Raw genomic sequence first — 23503 nt, 5'->3', positions numbered from 1 at the left:
GTAGTCATGGCCCCTACTACTGAAGCATATAAATTATAAGTGATGGTCTTTGGGTTGCAGCCCTTAAGATTAGGAGATATTTTGGCCAGTCCACCAACTCAATAAGGATCATATTCCCATCAGTAACTACAACTTGATGGTTTGTATGTATGATCTCTATACCTATGACCCTCACCCACTGTTGGAGACAATACATGTGCAAAAGGCCAGCCTCCATGTGATTTCACTATCATCCTTTTTTTGCATACTAATATTTGTCCTCAAAAGATTATCCTTGGAACATATAGTACAACTGATCACGCAAAGAAGCACGAACAAACGTACTAACAATACATTATTCCTAAAATAATTGTGAACATCTACAGTTCATGCTGCCTTATTTAGGTCAAATTGCCACCTAATCCTGAATGACTAAAAAAAACTCGGCAATATTCTGAACTCATTGGACAAAACTGTAACATTCTATCTTAATTATAACAACTATTACTTTCATAACCGGACAGATTTATAGATAAGAGAAACAGAAATGAATCAATATATGGAGAAAGTGGTATGAATTATCTAATCATAGCATTGCAGATGCGGATTATGGACGAATATAAACTGTAATGGTGTAAATGTGGTTGGTAATGTGCACCTTGTTAGTAGGACTGATAAAAGATACCTGATCGTAATTTTAAGGATGTATCCCCAGAGACAATCATTATTCCCCGCCAGTGGTGCAAAGGCCATGACCAACATTCTCTCCTTACCTACTACTGGTTGATTCTGTGCGCGTATGTAGTTCAGGATGTGCAACTAAGAAATAGGCCACACTCCAAGTATGACATGATATTAGAATACAGTAAAAAGTTATTGCAACATAAACATGATAGACTGAACGGAAGTCCGCCACGTGGGAATTGCGGGAGGTATGGGATAGTTCCTTAGACGCTCACGCGACTCGTAATGTTGCCAAGAATCGGTCAAATATTTAATGCTCGGTCATATTCTACTGAAAAACGGCTAATAAATTCATAATGTTTATAATCCTGAATCTAAAGCCAACTGCTGTTTAGTATCAGAGGGATCAAAGCCATCTCCAACAGATCTTGATGCACACACTAATATCATGTAACACCCAAGGAAAATTTTCCCACTTATTAGTTAATACATGAGTATGATAACACAGTAACTTTAGTATCCCTATTAAGATCCAGAATTTCCAAGATGGAGGGTTTTCTAATGTTAAAGGTTCTTTTTCATCTTAATTTATGCCTTTAACTTCCCGAATCCGAAGCAGGATTAGAACAAGCAAGTAATTCCAGTAAACTCCAACATATTTTGACTAACCTAAGCAAATGTTTCTTGGGAGTTTTTCGTCTTTCCTGCATCACGCTACCGAGTTGGATGATCATAAGCCTATAAAGTGATATAAACTGTCATAAACCCGATATGATATCCAGGGGTGTCAATTTTTGAGTTCCTACCCACTACCAACTCCCAACCCAGTAATAAATTTTGTATTGCATCCCCTACATGTTATATTTCAAAAACAACAAAGTTAATGCAATGATAATGTGACGAATACGGTAATACTTAAGCAATGTGGGTAATATATATATATATATATATATATATATATATATATATATATATATATATATATATATATATATATATATATTATCCCTGGGGATAGGGATTAAGAATACTTCCCACGTATTCCCTGCGTGTCGTAGAAGGCGACTAAAAGGGGAGGGAGCGGGGGGGCTGGAAATCCTCCCCTCTCGTTTTTTTTTTTAATTTTCCAAAAGAAGGAACAGAGGGGGCCAGGTGAGGATATTCCAATAAAGGCCCAGTCCTGTTCTTAGCGCTACCTCGCTAACGCGGGAAATGGCGAAGTTAAAAAAAAAAATAATGATTATATATATATATATATATATATATATATATATATATATATATTCTTTCTTTCAAACTATTCGCCATTTCCCGCGTTAGCGAGGTAGCGTTAAGAACAGAGAACTGGGCCTTTGAGGGAATATCCTCACCTGGCCCCCTTCTCTGTTCCTTCTTTTGGGGAAAAAAAAAAAAAAAAAAAAAAAAAAAATGAGGGGAGGATTTCCAGCCCCCCGCTCCCTCCCCTTTTAGTCGCCTTCTACGACACGCAGGGAATACGTGGGAAGTATTCTTTCTCCCCTATCCCCAGGGATAATATATATATATATATATATATATATATATATATGGTCTACTTCTTATACCTTTGATGAAGGTATAAGAAGTAGACTGTAAAGGAGACAGACAGGGTTTTCTTTACCAAACTAGACATTGACTGAGGATGTGTGGAAAACCCTTTGACATCCCATATAAATGGGGATGGCAATAAAGATAACAGAACAGCACACATTTTCTAAGACAGACAGCAACCAATAATGGAATAAAAATTATTTTATCATTTTATATGGATGTTGAATTTTGTTTAATATTAAGTCTGCTTCCCTTTCAACATGAAAAATATACCCAATATCCTATGTATGACTGCAAAGTTTACACTGTACATAACAAGATGTTGAATGATAACCTCAAATTGGAGATGTTGAGATCTTTATTGCTCAATAACAGAACAAGTTCGGAAAATCCGCTGGTTTCCGAAATAGGCCCACTACTTTACAATGATAGTTAGTGGTGCTGTGTTAGCCTGCCTAAAGTATCTGGCTGAGTTACACATAACCATATCCAAGCTGGTGCAGTGACCAACAATCTGCTAAGCATTAAGAACCAAGCTAAACAGTTGGCATTAAAACACATGAGCACCACTAACTGTCATGTTCGGTAGCAGGGGTATAGAGTACCAACTGCATGATATATTTATTCATATATCTATATATATAAGACTATTTACATTATATCTAAAGAAATACTTAGCGACAGAACTACTTATGTCTTCTACATACTGCACATGGTAGGATTACCGAACATTTACATAAAATAGCACAATAATACTCAATAAGAAGTCTTCAAACTTACATATCCATAGTATTATGTTCACCAAAGAATTAACAGTATCTGCATTATAATAAATCACGACCATGTGTTGGCTCAAGGACAATCTGGACCATTTCAATACATTTAGTGATGATGTACAATAATATATTACATATGCAACTTTACTTACATGTGTATAATAATTCAAAGCTACAAACTGTTTTTAATGTTCCTTAAGCAGGTATCTGATACCCAGTCCCTTGGAGTGAAAAGAGCTACTAGTCCTTCAGTAACTCAAAGTGGACTAGGCCAAGACGTCTCTGGCGGTCATGGTTGATGTTCTTAGCCCAAGCACGGCATTCAATGTTGATGAGAACATTAGCTGCAAAGTAAATGTTCAAATAAAAAGGGCACACATCTTGCACAGGCAGGTAAGCATGTGACTAACATATTACTTACTGGTAAGATTGTAGATGATAGATTGCATGCAAGCTGCAAGGTTTGTGAGCATGTTAGGTTGAGGTTTGTTGCATCATGTGAAAGTCTACAACTGAATCAACAGAAGCTGCAACAACCTGAAGTGGGAGTCCCTTGTGGGATACCCAACCACTAAAGGGTTTCATCCATGCCATTTCAAAAATTTCAAAAGATGTCCTTACTCTTTCACTCTGAACACCATGGTGATTCATGAAGTAAGACTAATGTCTTCATTTACACCACCTTTATATATATATATATATATATATATATATATATATATATATATATATATATATATATATATATATATATATAATAAAAAAAAATATTTATTATTATTATTATTTTGCTTTGTCGCTGTCTCCCGCGTTTGCGAGGTAGCGCAAGGAAACACACGAAAGAAATGGCCCAACCCACCCCCATACACATGTATATACATACACGTCCACACATGCAAAAATACATACCTATACATCTCAATGTACACATATATATATACACACACAGACACATACATATATACCCATGCACACAATTCACACTGTCTGCGTTTATTCATTCCCATCGCCACCTCGCCACACATGGAATACCATCCCCCTCCCCCCTCATGTGTGCGAGGTAGTGCTAGGAAAAGACAACAAAGGCCCCATTCGTTCACACGAATATATGTGTATGGCCCAACCCACCCCCATACACATGTATATACATACGTCCACACACGCAAATATACATACCTACACAGCTTTCCATGGTTTACCCCAGATGCTTCACATGCCTTGATTCAATCCACTGACAGCACGTCAACCCCGGTATACCACATCGCTCCAATTCACTCTATTCCTTGCCCTCCTTTCACCCTCCTGCATGTTCAGGCCCCGATCACACAAAATCTTTTTCACTCCATCTTTCCACCTCCAATTTGGTCTCCGTCTTCTCCTCGTTCCCTCCACCTTCGACACATATATCCTCTTGGTCAATCTTTCCTCACTCATTCTCTCCATGTGACCAAACCATTTCAAAACACCCTCTTCTGCTCTCTCAACCACGCTCTTTTTATTTCCACACATCTCTCTTACCCTTACGTTACTTACTCGATCAAACCACCTCACACCACACATTGTCCTCAAACATCTCATTTCCAGCACATCCATCCTCCTGCGCACAACTCTATCCATAGTCCACGCCTCGCAACCATACAACATTGTTGGAACCACTATTCCTTCAAACATACCCATTTTTGCTTTCCGAGATAATGTTCTCGACTTCCACACATTCTTCAAGGCTCCCAGAATTTTCGCCCCCTCCCCCACCCTATGATCCACTTCCGCTTCCATGCTTCCATCCGCTGCCAGATCCACTCCCAGATATCTAAAACACTTCACTTCCTCCAGTTTTTCTCCATTCAAACTCACCTCCCAACTGACTTGACCCTCAACCCTACTGTACCTAATAACCTTGCTCTTATTCACATTTACTCTTAACTTTCTTCTTTCACACACTTTACCAAACTCAGTCACCAGCTTCTGCAGTTTCTCACATGAATCAGCCACCAGCGCTGTATCATCAGCGAACAACAACTGACTCACTTCCCAAGCTCTCTCATCCCCAACAGACTTCATCCTTGCCCCTCTTTCCAAAACTCTTGCATTCACCTCCCTAACAACCCCATCCATAAACAAATTAAACAACCATGGAGACATCACACACCCCTGCTGCAAACCTACATTCACTGCGCTACCTCGCAAACGCGGGAGACAGCGACAAAGTATATAAAAAAAAAAAAAATATATATATATATATATATATATATATTTTTTTTTTTTTTTTTTTTTTTTTTTTATACTTTGTCGCTGTCTCCCGCGTTTGCGAGGTAGCGCAAGGAAACAGACGAAAGAAATGGCCCAACCCCCCCCCATACACATGTACATACACACGTCCACACACGCAAATATACATACTTACACAGCTTTCCATGGTTTACCCCAGACGCTTCACATGCCTTGATTCAATCCACTGACAGCACGTCAACCCCTGTATACCACATCGCTCCAATTCACTCTATTCCTTGCCCTCCTTTCACCCTCCTGCATGTTCAGGCCCCGATCACACAAAATCCTTTTCACTCCATCTTTCCACCTCCAATTTGGTCTCCCTCTTCTCCTCGTTCCCTCCACCTCCGACACATATATCCTCTTGGTCAATCTTTCCTCACTCATTCTCTCCATGTGCCCAAACCATTTCAAAACACCCTCTTCTGCTCTCTCAACCACGCTCTTTTTATTTCCACACATCTCTCTTACCCTTACGTTACTTACTCGATCAAACCACCTCACACCACACATTGTCCTCAAACATCTCATTTCCAGCACATCCATCCTCCTACGCACAACTCTATCCATAGCCCACGCCTCGCAACCATACAACATTGTTGGAACTACTATTCCTTCAAACATACCCATTTTTGCTTTCCGAGATAATGTTCTCGACTTCCACACATTTTTCAAGGCTCCCAAAATTTTCGCCCCCTCCCCCACCCTATGATCCACTTCCGCTTCCATGGTTCCATCCGCTGACAGATCCACTCCCAGATATCTAAAACACCTGCTCCCATATATATTTATTTATTTATTTTTTTTATTTTGCTTTGTCGCTGTCTCCACTACAACTTGTCCATCATTCCTCTGGCATCATCATCTGAAATACCCCCAACCATAATGAATGCTCTCACCACAGATATCCATCTCTTCTGTGGTCTAGCTCTCCTTATACCTTCAATTACAATACAACATATTTTCTTAAATCAACCTATTACCTGCCATTTGTTCTACCAGATGATATTCTCCTAAAGGCTTTCATCCAAGCATATTTCTAACGATTTCTTTATATCATATATCATTCATATTAAACATCTTCATTCTGCACCCCAATCCTAAATACACTGATCTTCTTACTTCTTATTTATTCTTACATGTAAACTTGAGACAAGTGCTCTTCATGCAAGCTTCTACACTAAGCTTAAATGTTTTCCATTCACCTCTAATCTGAAAAATGGATTATAACTTAAGGTAAAACAAAATGCCATTTTGTAATGGATATCATAAGTACAGCAGAGTCTAAAAAAAAAAAATATCAAACAAACATAGAAGATTACTTGAGACATAGGATGAAGATTGTTGCTGAACATAAAATACTTTATTGAATTAGTTGAGGATGAGACTAAAAGGGACAAAGGTACTCATGTAATAGGATCAGAGGTCAGAAGAATTTGAAATAGGCATGGTGAAGAGATTACATATTAGGAGAAAAGAGGAATAATGAAACTGAAAATGGAAAACCTGGAGATACAGACTAGATAGTAAATGAGTTGAGAAGAGTGGAGTAATGCTGCTACTGACTGGATTTGTAATTTGTGCCTAGCAGAAGGGAACTGGTTGTAAGCCTGAAGTCTACTAAAAGCAACAAGTGCTCTGTATTCAGTGGTAAGGGAAGTACTGGTGAGGACTATGTAATCTCAAAATAATCTGTAAGTAACACTTTCAGAACGTGAATGGGATAAAAAATTTGTTGACCCATGGTAACAGAAAAAAAAAATAAATCTGGAATTAGGAAGGAAGGACGACGTGAAGGCTAGTTCTTCTGTATGAAACAGGTAGTAAAGAAAGTTCTACACTAAAAGAAGAATGAGCATGCAGCATTTACAGATTTACAAAACATATATGACAAAGTTAATGAAAATGAGCTCTGAAAAGCTTCATCAGTAGCATGCATAAGACTGGTGACAACTGATGTCATTTACAAGAGTTTGTGAGAGTACAGGGATTAGTGAAAGGACTGGAATATATTTGGAAAGGTAAAAAGACTATGCAAGTCACCAAAACTGTTTTGTTTTTATGGGATGGAGCAATTTGTGAGATAAAAATGACGTGGGGAGACTGCACTATAATGGTGAAACAGGATGAATCAAAATCAGTTATTGTGAGGCAACTTGAATTGGAGGTGAAGTCCTCAAAATTTCCACTAAATGAAAAGACATTTGGTTCCCACACACCGCTGAGATATGCTCCTGAAATACACTATGGGAACCATTGGATAATGGATCATATCTGACCACAGGAGTCAATGGGATATGGCATGGTTACATTCCTTTGATATACTTCTCAACCTAATTTTGGTTGTGCAGAGGGTTATCTAAATTTGAGTCCTTCAGGTGGCTCAAAGCACCCAGTGCATCACAAACTTACACTGATCAATATCTGGGAACTCACCAGATATAATGGGAGCAATAACTCAACACACCTACAATGACTAGGTGGGTGATCTTCATTCATATGTTACTCCCAAACCTTGGCTCTGTAAGAAATATTTCCATGGACAAGGATCAAGAAGCAGGAGCTACTTGTCTTTAAAAAAAAAAAAAAAAAAAAAAAAAAATGAAAACTTACCTTTGAAATGGCTGTATCATCAGTGGATAGGGAACACAATCTCATTAATTTCTTACCCTAAAGGAATCCCTCATTTCCCTGCTCCTGACTAGAATACAACCTTGAAGCTGCAGGAGTCACATAAAAGGTATCCAGGGGTATATAATCGAAAACTATTCTTAAAAAAATTTTCCAGTTAACAATAACAAACTCAGGGAAATATCTCTTTAGAATGTTTGAGAATTTGCAAAAAAGAGAACAAAATGAATATCAAGAATGCTGCAAAATAAAAGTGCACAGTCAAGATTGTGAAAGGAAAAAATCATTACCTGGATTCTTACTGTTCCTTCTTAATCACCTTCTACAACATGCAGCGGAGACATGGGCAGTATTCTTTCTCCCCTATCCTATTGGATAATCAAATGTTTTTTTCATACATATTCACCATTTCCTGCATTAGCGTGGTAGCATTAAGAACAGAGAAATGAGCTTTCCAGGGAATATCCTCACTTAGCCCCCTCCTCTGTTCTTTTTTGGAAAAGTAAAAAAATGGGAGGGGAGGATTTCCAGCCCCCTGCTCCCTCCCCTTTTACTTGCCTTTACGATATGCAGGGAATATGAGGGAAGTATTCTTTCTCCCCTATCCCTAGAGATTAAATATAAATCTGCCCAAGTATACTCACATTACACCGCATCCATAGAAAATTATAAAAGATACTAATCAATAGTATAGTGAAAAAAAAAAAGTATAAAATAAAAAGTACCTAGAAGTCAAGGATACACATAATCTGTGAAAATCTTAATCTAACAAGCAGTCTCAAGCAAGTGAATCAGTTATATAATCAATGTGGTGGTATCTGATTGGTTGATGGCAGACCCAAAGTGAGTGAGCTACTACAAAGCACAGATGAGTGGTTAATGCCAAGACAGGGAAAACTAGCTCCAATCCATCAATCCAAAGGCATCTAAATGGTTAAAATACCCTAAATACCCAAAAGATACCTCTGCTTGCAGGACAAACTGGCAGAGACAATATAACGAGGAATCAAGGGTAAAAGAAATCATCCACAAACAAAAAATAAACTATCTCAACTTACAAGAGGGTTTATCAAATTTAACTGCCACAACTGGAGGTAGATATCCAGGAATGTGCATGTAGGGGAAGTAGTACGCAGGGAATCCTTGCCATGGTGAATATTGGATGGGGCCAATGTACTCCTGGTCAGCAGGGTTCTCTCCTTCACATGACACCCAAATCATCTGTTGGCAAAGGAAGAATTAAAAGAAAAAAGGAGCTCATATTTACTGAGTTAGTAAATTGTTTCAGCTTAGATAAACATGTGAACACCACCAAAGGAAAATTTATGAAGCAGCCTGTTCTCCTGTCAATAATTCAAGCTGCAAACTACAGCAAACACTTCACAGCAGCCTGTAAGCTCCAGGAACAGACAAACAAAGGTCACATCTGCTCACATACATACATACATACTCATGCACACACACACACATACATATTTACAAACATATTCGCCATTTCCCGCATAAGCGAGGTAGTGTCAAGAACCAATGGCCGGGCCTTACACAGGGAAATGGGTATGTTTGAAGGAATAGTAGTTCCAACAATACTATAAGGTTGCGGGGCATGGGCTATAGATTGGGTTGTACGGAGGAGGGTAGATGTGATGGAAATGAAATGTTTGAGGACAATGTGATGAGGTGGTTTGACCAAGTAAGTAATGAAATGGTAAGAGAGATGTGTGGAAATAAAAAGTGTGGTTGAGAGAGCAGAAGAGGGTGTATTGAAATGGTTTGGACATATGGAGGAAAAAAGTGAGGAAAGATTGACAAAGAGGGTATATGTGTCAGAGGTAGAGGGAACAAGAAGTGGGAGACCAACTGGAGGTGGACGGATGGTGTGAAAAGTTTTTGAGGGTGAGAGGCATGCAAAGAATCAAGTGAACTGGAACGATGGGGTATAATGGGGTAAACATGCTGTCAATGGACTGGACCAGGGCATGTGAAACATCTGGGGTAAACCATGGAAAGGTCTGTGGGGTCCAGATGTGGATAAGGAGCTGTGGTTTTGGTGCATTACACATGACAGCTAGAAAATGAGCGCAAATGAATGTGGCCTTTTTTGTCTGTTTTCCTGGTGCTACCTTGCTGAAGCCCTACAGAAAACAGCATAAACGCATGAAAGAAGAGAGAAAATGATACATATGTACCTTTGGAATAATGCCCTGGTTTTCCTTCATACTCTTGTTAATGTGATCTTTCAAGGCCTGCGGCATATTGGGAGGCAACTCTTCAATGGTCTCGTACACTTCAGGTGTCCACCTTATCATCTGCAAAGAAATTTCTAGGTTAAAGAATGGCCTTTCAAGATATAGTTAGTTTCTTTATAATCATCCACATGGACAATCATCAAACAGAATCCAAAAGTTCTTGAACTCAGTCTCATCTTTAAAAGAAGCCAAAAAATAATTTCATCATTTCATCTTACAAAAGTCATTGAGATCACTGAGGAAAAACTTAGAGCATTATATAAATCACCTTATTGAGCTTGAGGATAATGCAGGGAGAGTCACGGCTATAGCCCCAATTCTCAGTTTTGTTGCACTTGTCAGCCAGCCAATCAGATTTGAAGATACATACTTGATTGCTCTTGGGTTCGGTTTCTGAGCAATTTATCACATGGTCTGCAGGCTTCTCATTATTCTCCTCATATGCTGTGGAATAAATTGGAATAAATGATCATTAAGCTTGACAGCATAAGGAATGAGTAAGTCATGGACAATATCATAACTCAACTTATTTCCATTTCATATGCACATATAGGAAAACAGCTTACGTTCCATAAAATCATTAAGGGATTTAACCCAATGCTTGATGTCATCATTGTCCCCATTATTGTACCAAATCAAAGTCGATTCTACATTTTCATGTCGTGGCAGAGGTCGGAAACCCATAGCTAAAATGGAAAAGGAGAAGAACAATTAACAATTATCCATTGTAAGAGGACTTTCATCAACAAATATACTACATATATAACTTATTGTCAAACCTTATATATGCATGAATTCAGTTTAGATGGGAAAAGTAGGGCAGTGAAAAGTGAAATAAGCTTTGGTATGGATAAATGAAAAGTGAAATAAGCTTTGGTATGGATAAGTGAAAAGTGAAATAAGCTTTGGTATGGATAAGTATGTAGAGCAAATGAGTTTGATTCTACTGCTAGTTCATGGCAAACAATTTTTTTCATTAATTTCTTCATCCACACAAAGGTATTTTTGTTCTCTTTTTCATTTAACAAAGGTGCCACTCTCAAAATTTTTCATAACACTATTCTTGTCAACACCCTCATGCATACGATAAAAGAAAAAATACATATCTGCTAAAGAATTATAGCACAGTATCTTTTGCACTGGTTCAATTTTACTGAAAAATTACAAATCAGTGCCAATTCATTATCCTCAGCCTCTTAAAATGAAGAGTTTCTGAGTTTGCCATACAAATCAACCGGTGAAATTCTATTTGAAATTCAAATAGCACAGTAATGTTAATCTCAAGTTTCTCTGATAATCTCAATTTCCAAACTTTATCTTTCAGTAATGAAAATATGAAATTATATGCATTGTCTTTCATCTGGCGATCTATAAATTGGAAACACATATGGTAAAAAAGTTAACATAAAACAATAAATAAACAGAAAATAAAAGAAAAGACTGGAAAATTACTAGTATCAGTTAACTACAAATACCACTTAATAAACCTGAAATTCAAGAGGATTGCAGTAAACTTTGAGAAATAAACCTGTAATATTACAAAGGACCTAGTCAAATTAATATTAATATTAAATTAATATTAACAGCTTATTGCTTAACTGTAAATGTTTTTATGAATTTGTATTGTGATCTCCAACCTGACACCATACTCTCCAGTCTCTGGGAAAAGGACGTTTTTCAAGCATCAACCAATTTCTTTCTTATAAAATGAAAGAACATCTTATAAGAAAAGCAAAACAAGACACAAGTAATATAGTACTCACCTTACCCTGGAAGAAATAACAAACTTCCAGTTTAAGCATATTGCTAAGCATATTGTCTGTGTTGATGTGTCTTGCTTAGTGACACTTAGCTCTATTCATACTAGCACAAACCCCCACTTCTAACTGATCCTTTGTATATATAATAATTTTGTTCCATATGTCTCCACTACTTTTGAAGATGTATACATAATTTCATCATGACACTCACTGAGTAGTTTCTGGTGGTATTCACTGTTTAGGTAGTCCCCAAAAGGGTGATGTTCCTCATGTCTCTCTCCAGATATGTTTTAACATAAAATCAACTGGAATACTTCTAAACTCTTTCCCAACTAATTTTCTTCAGTAGTAAATGCATCAAAAATATTTTTACACATATAACTTGAAAACTGTTAGAATTACATTAATACACAAAGAAACTTTATTTTGATTCATTTTACTCACAGTTCCCCACCAGATTATCTATTGTAAATTATCATACTTCATATCTGTTGTAAATTATCATACTTCATAACATCATACAGTAATGAGTCTTAACTGAAGCAGCATTCAATACATGCTTTTCCTTAGGTTACTGTTCAGAGATTAACAAGCACTTCCTACTGCAAACATTCATTAAAATGTCTAGCTTTTTATGTTACATAAATTGTAAATGTTGAAGTGTTTGCACAGCATCTATCTGTCTCTGCACTCAGATAGCACTTCAGTCCCACAAGCCCATTACCACTAAGTTAGAGCTACGTATCAAAGATTATCTTTTCCATAACTATTATAGCCCTGTTAAAATGAGAAGTACCCAGCATCTAGTCAGTTGTTGAGAACTTGTTAATATGATACTGTGATACAACAGTGGATGACAGTTGTTATAAAAAGACATGATAGTGGATGATGTCCTCTCAATGTAAGCAAAAAAACTTTATTTTGCCATACAATGGTAATCTTAAATGCATTTAAATAACAAAGAACAGCACCTGTGAAGAAATGTATCAAGAAACATTCCTCTGAAATATATCCCCATTATGAAAAATTAGGTAGTCTGGCAAAGTAAGCTTCAAACATGCAGTGATTTTGCTCAAGAGTAACACTTCTGAAGAAAGAGTCCAATACATTAAACAAGGAATCTATGTAGGAAAAGAGTAATGTGAACTGAGTTAATGCATTCTTTAACTGGGATTAGCCTGCATTTCCAGACTTTACGATGTGTTAAACCATAATAATCCATAGAAATTTTCAATATATACACTTTGGAAAAATCACTAGTTCAAGCAACTATTCAGTCCCTGCCATGCCAAACTAAATAATTTTCACTATACTACATGAAGCAACATAAATCACTCAAACTCTTCTCTGGTAGGATACCCCAACCCAAAAAATCATTCCCTGTTGGTGTGACAGGCATTGTAACTTAAGTTCTACAGCTACACTAAATTGCTACCCGCAAGCATTAAAAACATCATGGAAAGCTCCGTTCAGAAATCCAGGAATTACAGGACAAATCTTTATGCCGTTCCTTATCAGCCAGGTTGTAGTAATCATATAGTTCAAAGTACTCAATGTAGTGCAGCTTAGTACCAGAAAAAGCTGTGCAGGTAGAGTAGAACCTCTAAAACTGATATCATGCACATGGAGGGGAGAAAAAGGTCACATATCTAAAACTAATTGTCGAACCTCTCTTATTGGGCAAACTTGTGACTTGGAAAGTTACAAATATTGGGAGGTTGCATCTGTGACCCAACACAGTACATCTCACATATTTCCAGGCAAATTAAAGCAAATATTAATGAAAATAACACTTAAAGGCCAGAGACTACTGATGTAGACATTTCTCATGCTGTGTGATATGGAGGTGACAGTAGGCACTCTGACATGCCAATCAAGCCTATCAATGGTTTGGATCTGTGTCAATTAATGAGAGTTGCCAATCACTGGAATGTCAGATAAAAGAGGATCAATTACTTAAAAGAAACTGACCTGAAATTTACAAAATAGGTATATTCTAGGGATTTATCATATGACTAATATTCAACGTGGTACTACAGTACTTCTATATCACAACAAATGGAACTTGTTTTAGGATATTACATTTCAACAAAACACTAGTAAACAGGCTGTATTGCAGATCATTATGCTAAAGTATAATACAGGTATCTGTTGCTGCTAAACCCATCATATTTTACAGTGTCTTACTTTTGTTAGGTGATATCTTCATTTCTAAGGAGAAAGTTTCATTCAGGGCCTAAGTAAGCAGCTCTTTGCCCATCACAGTTAACTAAACAGTGTCTACTGATCACAGATGTCCTGCCAACATGCTGTAGCAGCATCTGGAAAACTGACCAAAACACATAACTTTGAAAAGCGTATACATTCATGTAAAGAGAAAGGGGGGCACGGTGCTCTTACATATTCATGGTTGGTCTTTAGATAACATGCCAATATTGACAAGCATTAGTATAAAACTTAGGTACATCGTAATTGGAAAGCATTTATCATATCAATGTACTCTCTTGTTGTTGAAGGGTCTAAGTGCATGTGGTAGTGACACCGGGATCTTCAGTCTTCACAACTCAAAATTCCATAAATAAACCTTGCTTCCCCTATCCCCCAAGACATGGTACAAACTCCAACCTTTGCTGTCCTTCAGGTCCTAGATCTCACTTTCCTTGCATCCTATTTTTCCTTGTAAGGAAACAGATGTCCCATCTAACCCTTCTTACCCATAAAGGAGAAATAGAAGCAGCACAGGTCCTAAGGCCCACTTCTGCGACATATGCCACTGACACATTGCTCAGCACTGATGGATTAAAATGCATTGCAAAACCCTTATCTCTCAACAACAAATATAGCAGATACTACACCTGTGCAACCCCCTATTCCCCCCTCCAATTTTAACCACCCAACCTACCTAGCCACACAAATCCAACATACTCATACACTAATTAACAACAAACCAGGCTACCTATGCATATTCCACTTTTCAAAACACATTAAACATTCTATAACTAATACTCACTCAAATAAAAAACAAATATTAGGAGCTGAAACACCTCTAAAAATGCATCACACACACTAAAAACTCATGAAAAGAGCAAACTAATCTTCTTCATCCAAAACAACACTCAAATCCCTTTACACCAAACTAGGAAAGACATGGTGCAATATTATGCAAATGATATGCATACAAATAGACATTCCTCCAACAACACGACAAAATAGCTTACTCAAAATGACAACACGCTACTAATGATACCCGCTGAAAAAGTCAACATTTGCATCATTCTGTCCACCTTCTTCCCCAAAGCCAAAAATATAAATCAAAATTACAGTTACTAAGTACGCTCTTGAACTTTCTACTCAGGGTTTTGATTTCAATTCGTATCCCCCTAAATGGCTTACTGTACAATCCTTAGACCCCTGCAGGACCACATCCTTGCATTACTATACATTATATATCCTATACCTGCATAATCAACCCTCCAGGATAACACCTAATCTCACCCATCATCCCACTTCATTGGGCAACCCTGCAATATGTACCACGCCATTAATGCCGAATTCGCACACCACTTTCCTTAACAAAATGCATTCTAAATCAACCATCCAATCTGCACTACATTCAACAAGATGTAAATAAATCAAAACCATTCAGACTTGCTTGCTTTTGCATATTCCATGGACTGAAACGACCATATAACTCTTTACTCTAGGCTCATACCAATGACTAGACTAACCACAAGCCTATGTCAATATCATATTATCTCACAATCTAGAGAAAAAATCACTGCATTACCACAAGCATTTCCTTCCAAAGTATCATAATTTAATGAAAAATATCCCTTATAAGGCAAATAAAATTCACACACCCAATGTGACCCAAAACAATCACTAAAAAGAAAAAAATTGGCATGACTTCCTGAAAAAAAACTAACGACAAAACTAAAATAATATAGAATATGTAGAAAATGTTAACACATCAAAAAATACCCATCCACCCATACATGACGCCCTGTTCACAGGGCAAGGAAAAAACAACACAAACCCCACACCCATTCACTTTTTAAACAAGAGACACAGGCAAGATAATCAAATTCACAATATTTCACACTCCTCTGGTTTGGACAAAATATCTAACATGCAACCGTAACTCCTCGGTCCTGTAATCATCCTCCACTCACTAATAAATCATTCCTGGCCCTACTACAGTATACAGTTGAAATACAACTGGAAACCGATAAACAATATACCAATCCTTCATGACAAATTCATTTTCTGATGAACATCCTCCCCCAAGAAACTTTGGTAACATTCATTTACTCACATAAACTTCTTGAGAACTGAACTCAAGCTTGTACACCAATGATAACGTAAAGATCAATCCAGAAAAATTTTGAAGCTGCCAGACAGTATTGTTAGAAGAGTTGCCTGTTGGTTACAAATTATTTCCTTTATTCTTCATTCTGTTACATTTGCCTCTTGATTAATATCATTCTTCTTCATTCACATGATGTCAGTTATTCACACCATCTTGTTTAACACTCTTGAAGGAAAAAAATAATCACTAAAAAATTTCAGCATACTGACCTTAGCACCTTTCCCTAGTACATTGTTCTGAACACCTGATCTTTTCACACTTAGCACTTTTATCTATCTTCAATTTGTGACAGTGAAATGACACATTCAAGGAATATTGTATTCAGGATCTCCTCTAAAATCTATTCCAGGGTTAAAAAACTTTTTTCCTTCTGAAGCTGCATCAGCAGACCAAATCAAGTTTGTGCCCCAGAACTCATAAATATTGTAATGTCTAAATACCTAAATCATAAAGTCTTAATTATCCCTTTTTAGTGAAATGGAGCTACAGCTCATACTCAACAAAAGCATGTCAGCCACAGAATATTTTGTTCATTAGGCCAAAAATCATAAGAATGAAAAATCAAACATACTCACCATACAGAGAATTGGGTTTTAGTGTGACTCTTGGCACTGCATTCTCAAAGAATTTACCGGATACTGGGATCAAATCTTGCAATTTCCATTTGCAAAGTGCAGATCAGGGTATACACTGCAGTTCAGTCTATATCAACCCTATGACTTGCTAAGATTCATGAGGGTGAATGTTTATAGGCAGATATAAGTGGAATCAAATAAGTATAAAAAAGCAGCCTTCTCATGCAAATATGGATACTAATCTTGAGGCAAACATTTATGAAAATTGAGTAACTGGTAGTTTAATAATGTGCTCAATCTTACACAAGGCATTCAGGGCTACACATCATGTAGTCGAAGGCCACAGGTGGCCCACAGGCCACCGGTGTTCATCCATGATCTAGTCCCTCTAAATCTTGGCCAAAATATAAGAATGTCTGCTGCTGACTGTCTGCCTCTCTCTCTCTCTCTTTCTGTGCATGCGTACATGCATGTATGTGTGTGAGTGACAAAGAAGGTACACCTTTTTCTATTCAATCTGAATAAAATGTCCGTTTTTAATCAATATGGTGGCTGAAGTTTTAAATGCTGACTATCATGTTCCTTGAATAATTCAGGGCTTAAAATTGGAAATACTCACTAATAAGGACAGTGCTGTTTATCTCTTTCTTGTCCTAGAATTATATCAATCTTCTTTAGTTGTCAGTAAGCTCTGCTCTCAGTGAAAAATATTCCCTACTAAACTTTAATGATCCTTTTCTAGTCCTAAGTACTGAGTATGTCTCAACTGTGATTAAAGAACATGGCCATTCCTCTGGTCCTAAAAATTCCTAAGTCTTGAGTTGACACATTAATATCAATTCAAATATGGTGTCTGTTACTTTGTTATGGCGGGCTCTATCAAGTATTCTCTGGAACACTGATGCAGCTATCAAAGAAGGAAAATTCTATTTGATCATATTGGATGCATTTAGAATAAAAATAAAAAAAAAAACTATAAATTATTATCAACCGAATTCTTCATCTTTAATTTGACAAGGAATATCAACATAAATCTATCATGATATGAACAATGCCATTAATGGGATTTGGTAGTGTTCCTTTTCACAACTACTACACTCATTCCTAAATACTATTTTCAAAGAACTTTACTTACAAAAGGTTACAACATAATGCAAGGTAACAGAAAATGAGAAGTTAGTCTACATCTTTTATGATATCTACACATCCTGTGATCATGAGAAGAGGTATTCAAACTTTCAATTTCCATCAAACATTACTTATCCTTTTTCATACTACCAACATCAAGGGTTATACAAATATCTACAAAAAAGTTATATTGCATGAGAAAACTTTTTTCATTTTCAAGGCTAAGAAAATGGAAAAGGTATCTTTAGCTAAAAGGACCAGGTGGACTGATGAGAAACAAACTGATGACCTTATTGGTGCTTCTTACCAGGATTCCTGAGGATGGATCCACCACCACCAGGGGTGTACTTTGGGAGACTGATTGTGTCAAGTGTCTGGTAGAATATTGCCAACATGACAGCAAAGAAGCCAGCCAGACAAGCATAGAAAATCACGTAGAACACGCCAATTTTGACTGAAATTGAAAAAAGTTATTGAAAATATAAGGCAGGAGCATCAAGGATAAAAGAATGAACTTTTAAACATGAAGTACTGATATAAAAATGCTGAGACCAAGCTAACCATATCTACACTGGATCTTAAATATGTTGCTATTCAACTATTTGTACAGTACACAGAGAGTTTTATATTCTTGGGGCCCCACCTCAAACTTTCTATATCATCAAGCACCCTTTGAAACCTTTGTTAATTGCCAACATTCATCATTTCCTTGTTAGCCTATTCCAATTATCAACCACCTTTTCCTTCTCTGATCTTCCATTCTACTATGAACTTTTGTGGGCAGATTGTGTTAGACTAGTGCTTTTATGAGTTTTGCCTCCATCCAGAAATCGTTGGGGCTGTTTTTTCTGACAAATTCTTTAAGTTCCAGCTCATTTCATTTTTCCACCAGCCTGTCTACACCTGTATAAAAAAAATTCAGCCTAAAGCACATGTTGCTAATTAGTTCTTCCAACCCGTGGCTTGATCTAATTCCTGTAATTTTTTTTGTCTTCGACCAGGTTTTTCTCTCTGGTCTTGGTATGTAACTTGACACCTCTATGAACTTCTCTGCAAGTCTACTGACCTGCTTAAGCACCTCTAGGCTTAACATCATTTCAGATATTACCCTTAGCTGCCCTCCCTTTGCATCTTGCCTATATTTCTCTATTCTCCTTTTATCTCCTGACCTGCACTTGTGAAGAAAATATCAAACAGCGGTGTAACATGTTCCCCTTCTCTAGCTTTCCTTTCCTCCTAGCTTGCTCATCCCAACTCTCATATGCACCTTTCTCTTGACCTTCAGCCACTTTCTCTTGTAAATCTCCCAATCACTCACACTCCTTCCCTGTAAATAATGCCCATACACCTCTCTTTTCTCTTTCACAAGGAACTTTGCTATCCCACCACTCACTACCCCTTCTCAAATGTCAACCTCTGAGCTCCAGTGTGCTGGGTGACACATTTTCACTACCTGCCTCTCTCTGCACATTCACATCCAAGAGTCTCATGTCTCTCTTTTGCCTGCCTATCAATAAGTACGCCATTAATGTCTGCTTTTCATATTTCCTACATGTTTACTTATCTGTGTCCCTCTTTTCAAACCAGGTATTCCCAATCACCGGCTGTTCACCATTTCTAATCACATCACAGAACACCCAAAGCTCCCAAGTATTCCATCAATTGCCACATTATCCACTTTTGCATTCAAATCACCCATCAGTAATGCCTAATTTCTTGCATCAAATAGCAGACATATTCATGTAGATCCTCCCAAAACACTTGCCCTCTTTGTCAGTTTTCTCGTGATCAGGAGCAAAAGCACAAATAATCGCCCACCTCTCGTAATCCACTTTCATTTTTACCCACATCAGCGAGGGGCTATTTTTTTACACTTTCACATACTCCCACATCTCCTTCAGCAGAAGTGCTAACTTTTCCTCAGCTCTTGCCCTTACACTATCCACTTAATTTATTCCAAAGACATTCCCAAAGCATTCTTTCCTCTTACCCTTGAGCTTTGTTTCACTTAGAGATAGAGGATCCAAGTTACTTTCTCACACATAATACCTATCTCCCTCTTCTCATCTTCGTTACATCCACAAATATTCGGACATCCTAACATGAGCCTTTGAGAGAAAAGAGCAGACAAAATGGCTCACTATTATTCAATAAAATGATATCAGCTTCCGGGTCTCTTAATCACCTTATATGACACACTGGGAGTTAGTTGAAAGCATCCCTTCTCCTATATATATATATATATATATATATATATATATATATATATATATATATATATATATATATACATATATATATATTTTTTTTTTATTTTTTATTTTCATTTATTTGCTTTGTCGCTGTCTCCCGCGTTAGCGAGGTAGCGCAAGGAAACAGACGAAAGAATGGCCCAACCCACCCACATACACATACATACACGTCCACACACGCAAGTATACATACCTATACATCTCAACGTATACATATATATACACACAGACAAATACATATATACAGATGTACATAATTCATACTGTCTGCCTTTATTCATTCCCATCGCCACCTCGCCACACATGAAATAACAACCCCCTCCCCCCGCATGTGTGCGAGGTAGCGCTAGGAAAAGACAAAGGCCACATTCGTCTCTAGCTGTCATGTAATAATGCACCGAAACCACAGCTCCCTTTCCACATCCAGGCCCCACAGAACTTTATATATATATATATATATATATATATATATATATATATATATATATATATATATATATCCTTCGCCTGTTGCCTGGCACAGGAAACAGCGATCAAGTATAAAAAAATAAATGTAATAATTGTCCGCCATTTCCCATGTAAGTAAAGTAGCACCAAGAACTGATAAAGAAAGGCCATACTAGCTTACATCTATGTATTCTCTGGTTGTTATGTGCAATGAAACAAGGCCTTAGCCCCTTAGTACAAACAAGTCACACACACCTTTCCATGGGTTCACCCAGCTGCTTCACATGCCCTGGTTTAGTATACATCAGCCCCTGTACACCACATCGTTCCGATTCACTAGCCCGTGTGCTTTTCACCTTCCTGCATGTTCAGACCGTCACCATTCAAAGTTTTTCACTCCATTCTTCCATCTCCAAACTGGTTTACTCTTTCTTGTCTCCTACACTTGTCACATATATCCTTTCTGTCAACCTTTTCACACTTATTCTCTCCTTATGTCGAAACAATTTCTGCGCCCTCTCCAGCATTCTCAATCATCCTCGTCTTACTACCACGTCTACCTCTTACCCTCTTAATAATTATTCGATCAAACCACTTCACACCACATATTATTCTTAAACATTTGCAATATATCCGTCCTCCTCCACAACCTCTTTTATAGCCCATGTCTCGCATCAATACAACATCGTTTGGAATACTAAACCTTCAAATATATTAATTTTCGCCTTCCCAGATAATGGCCTTACTATGCATTCTTCATTGCTCCCAGAACCTTCGAACACTCACCCAACTAATCAATCACTTTTGCTTCAATGGTTCTATTCGCTGTCATGTCCACTCCCATCAAAAACACTCCACTTTCTCCAAATTTTCACCATTCAGTCACACCCAAAACTAATATGTCCCCAACACATTCCTCGACTTTCAGAGCCCTACCAACAATCATAGTTTTATCGCTTCCCGTCTCAATTTACTCAAATACCCCAGAGTACAAAATAGCTGCAGAATAAATCAAATTATAGCCCTAAGTGATTCTGGAGGGTTCTCTTAAATTCATGTATCTGTAATTCTTTAAAGCTTTGCACTTAGAATTCTAGTTGACAAAGCCACCATGCACCCGGAATATTGGACATGATGACCGTGGGCAGGTCACCACGCCTGTTAAATAAAGACTTCTGTTAATACCTACATGCAACGATCAGAGCAGCCACTCATGATTCTTTCAAAATCAACAATAATATTTCTTAATATCTTACCCAATGCGATGACCACAGTTTACAAGACTTGGGCATATTTAATCTGGAAGAGCTTACAGATTCATCTATCAAAGATATATATATATGTATATATATATATATATATATATATATATATATATATATATATATATATATATATATATATATATACAAACACACACAGAAAATGGGTGTTGCCGGTCTCCGCCTACAAGAGATTAATTACACCGGAGGGAAAAGTCACCTTTGGCGGGGTTATACCATTGGTAGTACAGTCTCGTCAAAGAACTATTCACTTTAAAAGTGTCCAAATTTCCCTACTAGTAGAATTAGCACAGCTATGGGCTGCAGGAGCCTTGAGAAAGGTCCTGAGCAACATCTGAACTTTCACAGAAATTACCACTACGGTGATAATAAACATCTAACCTAACCCATGTAAAACTAATTCTATCCGAATTACAATACTTACTCCATGATCCTGCTGTGCGGCCAAGGAACTGACTTGTTTCTGGATTCCAAACGAAAGTCTTAAAATCGGAGTCCTTGCCCATATAGAGCCTAGCCCTGTCCTTCTCGTCTTCCATTTTTGCTCTTCGGGTAGCGTACTGGAGACTGACCGGTCAATGCAGAGGTAACCCCAGCCCTCACCCGCACCATTGACCCTAACCAAGGCGCATGCCTGACCCTGCTACCACAGGTGCACATGACTGCATTACGCGTTAAGGTATGCCTTCAGTGGAGCCGTGGCGGCCGACTTACGAGGATGGATCGACCACCATGGGGGGGTCTCAGCCGTCCTCAGTCCGCCATAGAGATATCGACATGGAAACCAAATATAAATCCCAACATATTTCTTAAAATACTTACACCATGACGCTCCAGTACGCCCGAGGAACTGTCCAGTCTCAGAATTCCACAGGAACTTCTTGAAACTATCATCTCTCTCCGACGCAGGCCTGAAAAAGCTGTTCTCTGCCATCGTGACCGACCTCTTCTCTCGACTGCTGTTCCTACAACTGAGATCGATACGGGAGCGCCGGCTCTAAGGATGCCGGGCGCGGCTCGCACGCTAGCTTATTACAAAATTCTATAATCATTATTAAAATCTAGCTTCTTTTTTAAATTTCTATACCCTTAAACGAAAACTAGATTGTATTACTTTCTCAATTTCACCCATTTTGAAGCCAATACTGAGGAAAAATGATTCTCGATATTATGTCTTTATTCCTTAATATTTTCGAATCTTTAAAATATTATAGATGTTGTTTGTATCTGTATACATCTACATCAAATTAAGAAGGTAACACGCAATACTACTAGGAGACTTGGTCAATATGTCAGAAGATAAAATTCTGTATGTTTTGCTGCTTAATTCAAAATTGATAATTTCCTGTAATGCTAAGACTTAACCTGAGAATGAATCCTTCTTATTTGTCCTAATTAAACGTATCACACACATAGAATTAGATCAGGACTATCTTATAGAATAAATGAGGTCAAGGCCTTTGTGGACGTTGAAACATACAAGTTACAAGCAATAGTTTTTGGGACGGCATCTATAAAGTTATGAGTTAATTT

The 23503-nt window shown here is 37.6% G+C and overlaps 1 protein-coding gene across 2 annotated transcripts; it reads right to left on the bottom strand.

The window, feature by feature from the left end:
* Positions 1-2572: 2572 nt before the first annotated feature.
* Positions 2573-22989, bottom strand: LOC139756284 (sodium/potassium-transporting ATPase subunit beta-like). 2 transcript variants are annotated; one of them, XM_071675522.1, is made up of 7 exons: positions 22793-22989; positions 18296-18442; positions 10723-10842; positions 10425-10600; positions 10097-10216; positions 8969-9131; positions 2573-3352 (listed from the first exon to the last, which is right to left on the bottom strand). In XM_071675522.1, the coding sequence occupies exons 1-7, from the start codon at positions 22902-22904 to the stop codon at positions 3249-3251; spliced, it is 942 nt and encodes a 313-aa protein (XP_071531623.1). In that variant the 5' UTR covers positions 22905-22989; the 3' UTR covers positions 2573-3248. The 2 variants fall into 2 exon arrangements, with proteins under 2 accessions (XP_071531623.1, XP_071531622.1); XM_071675521.1 differs by lacking the exon at positions 22793-22989 and adding an exon at positions 22395-22549.
* Positions 22990-23503: the final 514 nt, after the last annotated feature.

This window comes from Panulirus ornatus, chromosome 21 (assembly GCF_036320965.1).
Source record: "Panulirus ornatus isolate Po-2019 chromosome 21, ASM3632096v1, whole genome shotgun sequence".
Classification (NCBI taxonomy): Eukaryota; Metazoa; Arthropoda; class Malacostraca; order Decapoda; family Palinuridae; genus Panulirus; species Panulirus ornatus.
This window is presented reverse-complemented; position numbering and strand designations above follow the sequence as displayed.